The 9543-nt window shown below is 45.5% G+C and overlaps 1 protein-coding gene across 1 annotated transcript; it reads right to left on the bottom strand.

Moving 5' to 3' along the window:
- Positions 1 to 3186: 3186 nt before the first annotated feature.
- On the bottom strand, positions 3187 to 5105 carry LOC123403269 (U-box domain-containing protein 21-like). Its single transcript, XM_045097217.1, has one exon. It carries the CDS (start codon positions 4761 to 4763, stop codon positions 3399 to 3401), a length of 1365 nt encoding a protein of 454 aa, XP_044953152.1. The 5' UTR covers positions 4764 to 5105; the 3' UTR covers positions 3187 to 3398.
- Between the last annotated feature and the right edge of the window lie 4438 nt (positions 5106 to 9543).

Below are 9543 nucleotides of genomic sequence, written 5' to 3'. Positions count from 1 at the left end.
CACGGCGCACATGGATAACGTTTGCTCCTGGAATCAAAACCGTATGAGTCGAGCACACGATACTGCAGTGGTGTCCGTTTCAACTTTTCGACTTGGGCTGTTTGCCTTTTCTTCAATCTTGGCTCCCCTTCCATCCCATACGGGCAAGGCAACCACTCCACACCTATCCACTGTCCGTGTCCGGCCGGCCATGCTACCATTGTATAATGGAAACTTGGCGACGTTTCCTCTCGTCATGGTCAAACATTGTGTCCGCGGCTTGCTTGGGAGGCTCGACGAGGAAACGGCATGCGGCCGAAGGGAAACGGCATATTGGCATCTCCCATGCCAGCATACGGCCGCACTGGAAGAACCAAGAAGATCCAGAAGTAGCGTGCCAACCTGACACCTACTCCATTTGTCCATGAGCAAATGTAGAATCAAAACATTCTAGTATTTTCAGTTTTACTTATTACAAGAAATATTTCAAAGAAGCCGCTGGCGGTGGTCTGTTCACTTTGGGGGCATATCATATACTCCCAACAAATGGGTGCTAGTGTATAATCTGTCATAAACGGTTCAACTAGGAGCAAATGTACATGATTTGAAATTTCTTTAATCCGTTTTAATCTGTAGCAACAAATGGGTGTTGTACTAGTGTTTTTTTCCCGACCAACCGATAAGAGCTCTACATTTTTCATATAAACAAGATAACTGATTGGTCAATAAGGAAAATTGATCAAAAGTTGAATGCTAGTGTTTATTCATAGTTTTTTTTTTTGGAATATGTCAGTTCCTCCATTGGAGGATGCAATTCACAAAATAATGAGGAGATATATTATCTGGTTGTTCAAAAGAATAATCATTCTAGGCATCCTCTCTGCGTAGAGCCATCATTTCTCTTCAGTGTTCCCACTGGATGGCTAACATCTACAACCACCGCGCACACACACTATCTCTAAATTCTGCGCCTAGAGATTTAGGGACAGTTCTTTTCACCTCATAGTTTTTTGGAACCATAATTCTGGAAAACTGCCCATAAAATCATCTGGCCACTGAATTGTTTGTCCAGTTTTTTTCTGTGATTCTAGCATGTAATTGATGTGTGAGTTGTTATTGAAATGTCTCAAACGTCTCTAGATTTAAAATGATTGATGAATTGCAAACACCGGATTATTTCCAACAACTTATGCCTAATATGAAAACAAAAACGAGCTGCAAATCGTGGAAGTGGCGGCCCGACCGGAAGGAGAGAAGGAGAAGGGGCGGCCAGTCTCGGGAGGCGGCGCAGGAGCCTCCCGCTGGTGGATCTGATGGGGCTGAAGCAAAGGTCTGGGGCGGCCCGGCGGGAAGGAGAGGAGCAGAAGGGGCGGTGGCGCAGGAGCCTCCCGCCGCCGACGGATCTGACGGCTACAACCTTAGCTTGAGCGCTGGGGGTGGGACGAGCGCGAGCGCGTGAGGGGGGTGATGGACGAACGGGAGTGGGGGAGGCTCGTTTTGTTTGGGTAGCGGTCTGGCCAGAGTGGCAATTTGGATGTAATTTAGTTGTCCAATAGGGGTAGCTATTCAAGACGAAAGGTTTCCTTTTGAGGGGTTGGTTAGAATTGCGAGAATTGACAGGTTCCCACAGTTCTGAAATGCACTACTGATTCCAGTAATTCTCAGATAATTGCTGGAAAAGAAACGATTTATTTTGCGATTGTAATTTTCCGGACAATAATTCTTCAGAATTGTGTCAAAAGAATTCGCCCTTACATCCATTCACCCTCGCCACCGTCCCTCAACTCCTCGTCCACCCATCCACCGGCGGAGCTACATGTTGTGAAAAAGGGCCATGGCCCGCCCAACACAGCACAAAAACAGTGTAGGGATTGAAGTAAATTGAACTATGAGGAGGGAAATGGTCTTCCTTCATACTAGCCCACCCAGCTTTGACTAGGTAGCTTCGCCACTGCACCCATCATTCAACAACAAGCCGTCATCCACCATTTTATCCAGTTATCATGAGTCTCTGACCACCTGTTTCGAAAATCCTAGCTCGTTAGGCTGGTACCAAAGTGAAGATAACGCGAAGGAGAAATTTGCTGGCACTCCAAAAACTCCTCAAGCGTATGATTAGTAGTGAACCTATTTTTTTCTATTACATCCATGATCTAATATGCATGTAATTTGATATGGTTGCAAGATAATAATCGCTGATAGAAAGGAAGTTGTATTTTAAGAATAAATAAATCATGGTACCACCAATTATATATATGTTCTTTTTTCATAAGCTAAAAAAATGCATGTTCCAAGTTTCAAAAGATCATATACACAACAAAATAGATTGAAGCATGGCCGTGCAAAAATTGCTAGAAATATGACCATTTTGAAGTAGGGATGAAAACGGAGCGGAAGCGGACGGAACTGAGTGCTATCACATTTGTTTTCATATTATTTTGCAGAAGTGGAAACGAATACAGAAACCCCGGAAATGAATACAGAAACAGATACTAACGAAAACAGACACGGAGCGAATACAAAGCGGATACAGAAATAGAAGTGAGCGTTGACCGGAACTTTAAAACCCCTTGAATCATAGAGTAATATAGACAACAACACAAATTAATGAATTGCTAACATGTCTACAAAATAATTTGATCATGTTAGCAACATATCCTAGTATTGTATTAGTACATAACAATTGTGTATAGGGTCTAGGTGAGTACATATATGATAGTATAACTTGGGCCTCAAATGATCCATTATGCTCATTGTGTCATTGTGTGTCATTTGGTGGTTGGTCTAGAAAGGAGCCGTAGGCCTATAGTAAAAATGGTAATTTTCATATTCACGTAAACAGAAAGTTCCATTTCCACATATGTTCCATCAAAAACACTCTTCCGTTTTTGTTTCCGTTTTCACATTGAAAATTCCATTTCCATTTCCGTTTTGCAAATTTCCATTTCCGCTTTCATATTTTCTCTCCGTTTTCATTTTTCCTCCGGAAAAGAGGAAAGTTTCCACTCCATTTTCATCCCTATTTTGAAGTATGCCAAAAGTATTTTATGAATTATACACAATAAATAAATTATGTGTTGTGCACAACGGATTTTGCAGTATTCGTGCTTTATCGCACAGTTGCCAATTGTCATGTATGTTTTGTTTGGCCAATATTCACCAGGCTCAAGGTTTATTTTCCGGGGATCAAGCTCAAGTTTCTACCTGTTGCATGGATGATTATTTTTGTATATATTTTCCACAACATGAAGATGCCAGTTTTTGCTAATTTTGAGTGGAACCGTATATTCCAGGTTCCAAAAATGCTCCCTTGAGTATGGTAGTTCTTCTTCCAAAAAGAGAGAGAGAGAGAGAGAATCTAAACCTAATTGTGTCTGCATGGTTCTATCCACATGGTAACCAAGTTCCAATATGCACACTCAGAAGGGTCTCTTGAGCGCCTTGAAATCCAGCGAGTCGATGCACTCTGCGCCGTCCCTGGATCCATTGAGAAGCCTGAGCAGCTCGCTTGCCCGCTCCTTGGTGGCGCCCTCGCAGCCCACCTGCAGCAGCAGGAGCAGCTTCTGGAACGCGCCCACCTGCAGCGCCTCGGCCTTGCACCCGCCGTCCTCCGCCGCGAAGTTCTTGCACAGCCGCCACAGCGCCGACACGGCGAACTCCGTCGCCATGTCGGACACGTGCTGCATCTTCTTCACGATCACCGGCACGGCCAGCGCCTGCTCGTACGCCTCGTCGCGACCCTTGCACGTGAGGAGCAGGCAGTCCAGCACGGCCAGCGCCTTCTCCGTCGTGCCCTTGTCGGCGTCCACCAGCAGCTCGAGGAGGAGCTGCACCGCGCCGAGGTCGACGAGGCAGGACGCGGCGAGCTCCGTGTGCATGGCGAGGTAGTACGCGGTTACCAGCGCCGCCTTGGTGGCCTGGGGCGAGGCGGGCTTCTCCAGGAGCTTGACGAGCGCCGCGTATATGGCGGTGGTCTTGGACATCGCCTCGAGGCACTGCCGGTCGGACGAGGAGGCGATCTCTCGGAGAACGACGGCCGCGCTGACCCGCGCTACGGGCTCGCCGTGGGACAGGATGGACACGACGGATTCTAGCGACGCCGGGGTGGCAATGCGGCGCCTGGACTCCTCGTCGAGCGGCAAGAACACGACCAACGCCGCCAGGATCTCCTCTAGGGCCGTCGCTGGCACCACACGCTGACCGGCAAGATGGCAGAAGGCCGAGGAGAGCGCGCGGGCGGCGGTGGCGGACACGAAGCAGCGGCGATTACGCTCGCTTTCCTTCCCTTGCGCCCTGGCCCTGGCGACCAGCTCGCGGCACCTCGGCCCATCCCCTCGCCTGGCGGCATCGGACACGGCCGCCAGGAGCTCGGACGCGTCGAAGGCGGAGATCGGGACGCGGGGCGTGGGCACGCGCTCTACCCCGAGCCCCCGGTTGGCGACGCACCACTCCTGGATCACCCTCCTCGTGGCGTGGTTAGGGACGAGCTCCTCCAGCCGTAGCGGCCGGCCGGTCACGGGGCACGTGGCGTGGCCGCGCTCCAACCACCCCTCCACGCTCTCCCGGTCGTACGTGATCCCCGTCGGCGCCGTCACGGGGTCCCGCATCATGTCGAGCGATATCGGGCACAGGAAGTGGGTCGGAACGGCAGGCTCCGACTCGGCGGCGGCGACCAACGTAGGCTGTGGCCACGTCCGCCTGACGGCGAGCGGTATCTCGGCCGGAGCGCCGCGCGCCGCGCCGCGGAAGGCCCGACCGCGGAGGCGGGGCAGCGGCGTGACCATCGGTGGCCGTCGGCACGTACCGTAGAAGAAATTAAGCGGCGATCGAGTTGGCGTGAGGCAAGCTGGGCCGGAGCTGACGATCGATGATGATTGCCTTTTGGGTGGCGGCGAGGTGAAAATGGTGGGATATATAGTTTGTGGACGGGAATGTTGAACGTGTGCGTGCGTGCGTATGGCGAGAGCGAGGGAGGGAAAAAAGAAAGGACGTGCGGGGGCGGAGACTGACTGGGGTGGGTTTGTTCCTTGGGATTGGGGTTTGAATGTTGACCGTTGAAACTTTGAATTGTACACTTGCTTTTGTTTTGGGAGATGGGGAATGGTGTTTGGCTCCCTGCAGCTAAGCCTTGTTTGTGTTCTAGTTTTTGTTTGAGACGGAATTTGAAATGTTCATTTTTCAATGCGGCCCTAAAAGATCTCGGTTCATTAAAAAAAGGAGAATTGCCTGATTAATATAAGGAAAAAACTGGTTAAAACTGTCAAATCATCCCACACAGGGCCACACAGATGGACCTAGCCACCAGCACACGAAGATATAAAACCTTGGGGAGAAGAAATACAAAGTTAAGGTGCTAGTAATAAAACCAGACAGGACCGGCCAACCAAATTTCAAAAAACAGACAAACGACTCGTCAAAAGGACATGTTCGATAGGATTTTTTCGTAAGTATTTCTTTATATTACATTTTCATATAACTTTTAGTATCCACCCAAACCTCTTAGGGCCTCCTTGATACACAGAATTTTCAAAATGCATGAATAGAATAAATGCAGTAATAGTACATGTCCTTTTGTTTCCTATAGGGTTACAAAACTAATGCTACATGAATTTAGGTGGAAGGGTGTTTGACAGCAGATGAAAAACAAAGAAATTCTATCAACAGGTTTGAGTGAACATAAATTTTATAACAAAATATATTACAAATGAATCCTATGAAAAAACTACTAGGATTCTAACTATACAAATCACACAATAACCATACAAAAATCCCTAAATATCAATTCTCTAAATCACACGAACAACATAATTTCTTTGGTCGAGAGGTCCCTTAAAATGAATTGTTAACTTCTCCTGTGGAGCAAACAAACAAACAAACCAAAATCCAATATAATTCAATTTTATTTTAGTTCTGAAAAGGGGATTACCCCGACATTCCATCGTTATGATGCACAACCACAATCAACTTCAAATGGATATGACATTATAATCCTATGCTTTACTATTCATGTGTTTTTAAAACCATGTGAATTAAATAGGCCCTTTTATTAGGAAGCTAGATGGTGAACTAATCATTGGAATTAAATGTTAATAGTAGTACTATTGTTTTTAATTCATAAGTTCTTAGGCCGTAACATTGATACATAAATGATACCGACAACTTATATGGATCTTTTTTCTACAAAACTCACTAATTGTTGTGATATTTTTGTGTTGTTTACTGAGAGCGTTTGCTGCAACTTCTTCTGTGTGTTTCCTCATGAGAGTAAGTCATCGCATTTTCTTGTGTTCTATGTTTGTAATATGAAAAGAATTTGAAAGATGACTAATAGTCAAGTTCTAATTATAAACAAAACTCACTAGAGGAGGTCGTAAAAAAATTGCAATGGTAAATCTAGAGTTTGTGGATTGTGGGCTTTGTGAGATAGCTAAGTGCTCATGGCTAGCAATATCGATTGTGCGATTTAATTATTGCTGCAATATAAATGCTTTTGCATTTTATTTTCTATAAAGAGATCATAGATTTTACTCGGTACTCTACACGGGTTTTCCAAAATCAGACATCAATAATGCCAAGTTGGAACAACAAAATATTGTACTTTAGTAGTTAAATTTGTGAGGTCTTTTCACCCGCAAAAAATATATATTAAATTTTCTGAAACAAATAAGCAAATCATTATATTCATTTCAAAATAGATTTTGTTTTTCAGAAAGAGGAAAGCATCCCTCACCTTACTTCCATTTATTAATTATTCAAGCCTACAACACATCCAAGTATCACAAGTTTTTAAAAAGCATAAAGTAGCCACAAGCTGCCGGCCATAGGGCAAATGAAAATGAGAAAAATGGATATTATGCATCACTAATCCTATTAGTAGGCCACGGCCAAATTGATTGAAAAGACACATACCATATCCTATTGGTTGCATGCAGTGGCGGACCCAGAAATTGTTGACGCCCCAGGCGAACAACTAATGGCTAAAAACTACCCATAAAAAACTTCAGTTTCAAGACATATAAGAATCAATCTATGTTCCATGATGGGTCAAGTAATAAAGCAAGACAAATCAAAAGACAATATGTGGCATAGATAAATGATACAGAAGATTGATACCAAATCAAATGATTGGTTGATCTGAGCCTCCCATGACTACATCTTCAATAGCAGACATCGCTAAACCTTCAATCATCAAAATTTTGAAATGCGAATCAGTACATAATATAGCAGGCAAAAGTGATTAACAATAGATGCAAAATGTGAATACTTACGTGTTGGACGAGGCAAAACACCTTTACGTGTGCGATAACCTTGAAATCGCTCAATGATCTTGGATTCTTCGATACTAACAAATACATCTCTCTCAATGTAACATACCATTCTATGATTCATCCAATCATCACCCATTTTGTTCCTCAATCCGGTCTTGATAATGCTCATTGCTGAGAATGCCCTTTCCATGGTTGCGGTTGCAACAGGTAAAATCAATGCTAACTCAACCAGACGGTAAACTAAGGGAAAAGTTGTGTGCATATCACTTTTAACCATATTCATGGCAAGATGACCAAGATCATTGCAATTCATCAAATGTGGATCACCTCTTGCTTCCCGAATGAATGAGTCTAGTTGGTTTCTAAGGACAAAAGTAACTTCATATGTAGAGAAGTCAGCAGCATACATATTAGCAAGATCTACTAGCTTGTCTTCATTATAATTGGCAAATGAATTCTTGGGATCAAGACAAGCAATGCATCTCAACAATTGAGTAGACCTTTCAGCAAAGCGGTTGTTCAACTCCACAATAAGTTGATCATGCAACACATTGAATATTTCAATTTTGAAATGATGGTTGTAAGTTACCAATTGCCCACCCCAAGACCTTGAACGGCCATTAGCAGTCCTTGTATATTCCATATTTGGCACTAGAACGGTTTTCAGATCTTGGTTGCTTAAACAGAAAACAATAAAAGCAAAAGGCTGATTTTTTTTTCAATGCTATATTCCAACCAGCCACGATGATTATTGAACCAATAGTCATGAAAGCTCCTACCGTTTATCTTTTCATATGTATGATCAGTTGGTTGGCAAGGACCCATACTAATGTACTCCCTTCTAGCGAGATCTCTAATGTCTGGATCTAACTCCTCAATTGGTATTCTCTTACCGGGGTCCGATTCAACATCACCGGGCTTGAGCTCAGCTCTAACATTAGGGGTATTATCAGCTGTTTGAGTTGAAGGACCTGTTTCTGAGGTTTCGGTGGTTCGAACTTGAAAAAACGAATTCAATGTCTTGTTTCTTTTATTCATCTTGCGTTTCCTATACAAATGTAGAGAAATCATCAAACAGACAAACAATGGCATCTATCAACTAAAATTCAGCTCTAATGTCTTGTTTCTCTATGTCAAAATTTGTTTCTAACTCTAACAAACAGACAAACAATGGCATCTATCAACTAAAATTTGTTTCTAACTCTAACAAACAGACAAACAAAAACAAAGCATCAAAAATTCAAAATGTACAAAGAAAGGGGAAATTACCCCGGGCTGCTGTCCCGCAACGGCGCAGGCGCGCAGCAAGGGAGGAGGGGCGGGCGCTGAGGCGCGAGGCGGCGAGGCGGCGAGGGCGCGAGGCGGCGAGCGGGCGCTGGAAGGGGGCGAGGCGGCGAGGCGGCGAGGCGCGAGGCGGCGAGGCGCGAGGCGAAGGGGGCGACGGCGCGAGGCGAAGGGGGCGACGGCGCGAGGCGGCGAGGCGTCGCGCGAGGCGGCGAGGCGAAGGGGGCGACGGCGCGAGGCGAAGGGGGCGACGGCGCGAGGCGCGAGGCGGCGACGGCGCGGGCGCTGGAAGGGGGCGTGGCGTCCGGGCTAGGGTTCGTGACGAGCGGCGCCTGGGCTTGGGGCTGGGCTGCGCCCAGGCCAGATTTTTTTTTTTTTTTTTAGGCCCACGAATTTTGCCACGCCCCAGGCAATGGCCTGGGCTGCCAGGGGCCCAAATCCGCCCATGGTTGCATGCATAGGATGTGTGTCATTTCCTCCACCTTGCCAAGGATAAGATCACATGTAGATCCAACTCATGGCGCCGAAGATAACCTGCAATAAAGTTGAAACTTTCATTTGTTAGCTAATTTATTTTGAACAATACATTTTTTATTAATTCAAGAAATAATACGCGATTTTGAGTTTTTTTTAAATAAAACAGCATTGCGCTGAAGCCGGTTGGGTTCATTTGGGTAAGGTGAAGCCGACTAGATCCTATCGGGTATGCCTAAGCCGATTAGGTCCCACTCGGCAACGCGGCGGCCCATTAATGGTTGTGCCACGTCACGAGGAGCTAGTCGGGCTAGCAAGACCTGCAGTCGGCCACACCTAAGCCAACAGGCCTATCGACCATGATGTTTCAGCATGGCACTATATTCTAAATTTATATTAAGTGTGGCATTATGTTTAAATTTGTATTAAGCGTAGCAGTATGTTTTAATTTTGTATTCAACATGCACTATATTTAAATAAGTGTAGGAATGGAGGGAATATGGTTGCTTAATCCGGACATTGATTGTGAGCATCGTGT

This window comes from Hordeum vulgare, chromosome 6H (assembly GCF_904849725.1).
Source record: "Hordeum vulgare subsp. vulgare chromosome 6H, MorexV3_pseudomolecules_assembly, whole genome shotgun sequence".
In the NCBI taxonomy this organism is placed as follows: domain Eukaryota; kingdom Viridiplantae; phylum Streptophyta; class Magnoliopsida; order Poales; family Poaceae; genus Hordeum; species Hordeum vulgare.
The sequence above is the reverse complement of the archived record's forward strand: the minus strand, read 5'-3'. Positions and strand labels throughout refer to the sequence as shown.

What these genes read in the sequence shown, in the direction of transcription:
- LOC123403269 (XM_045097217.1), bottom strand. Translation starts at nt 4,763, where the DNA reads ATGGTCACGCCGCTGCCCCGCCTCCGCGGTCGGGCCTTCCGCGGCGCG.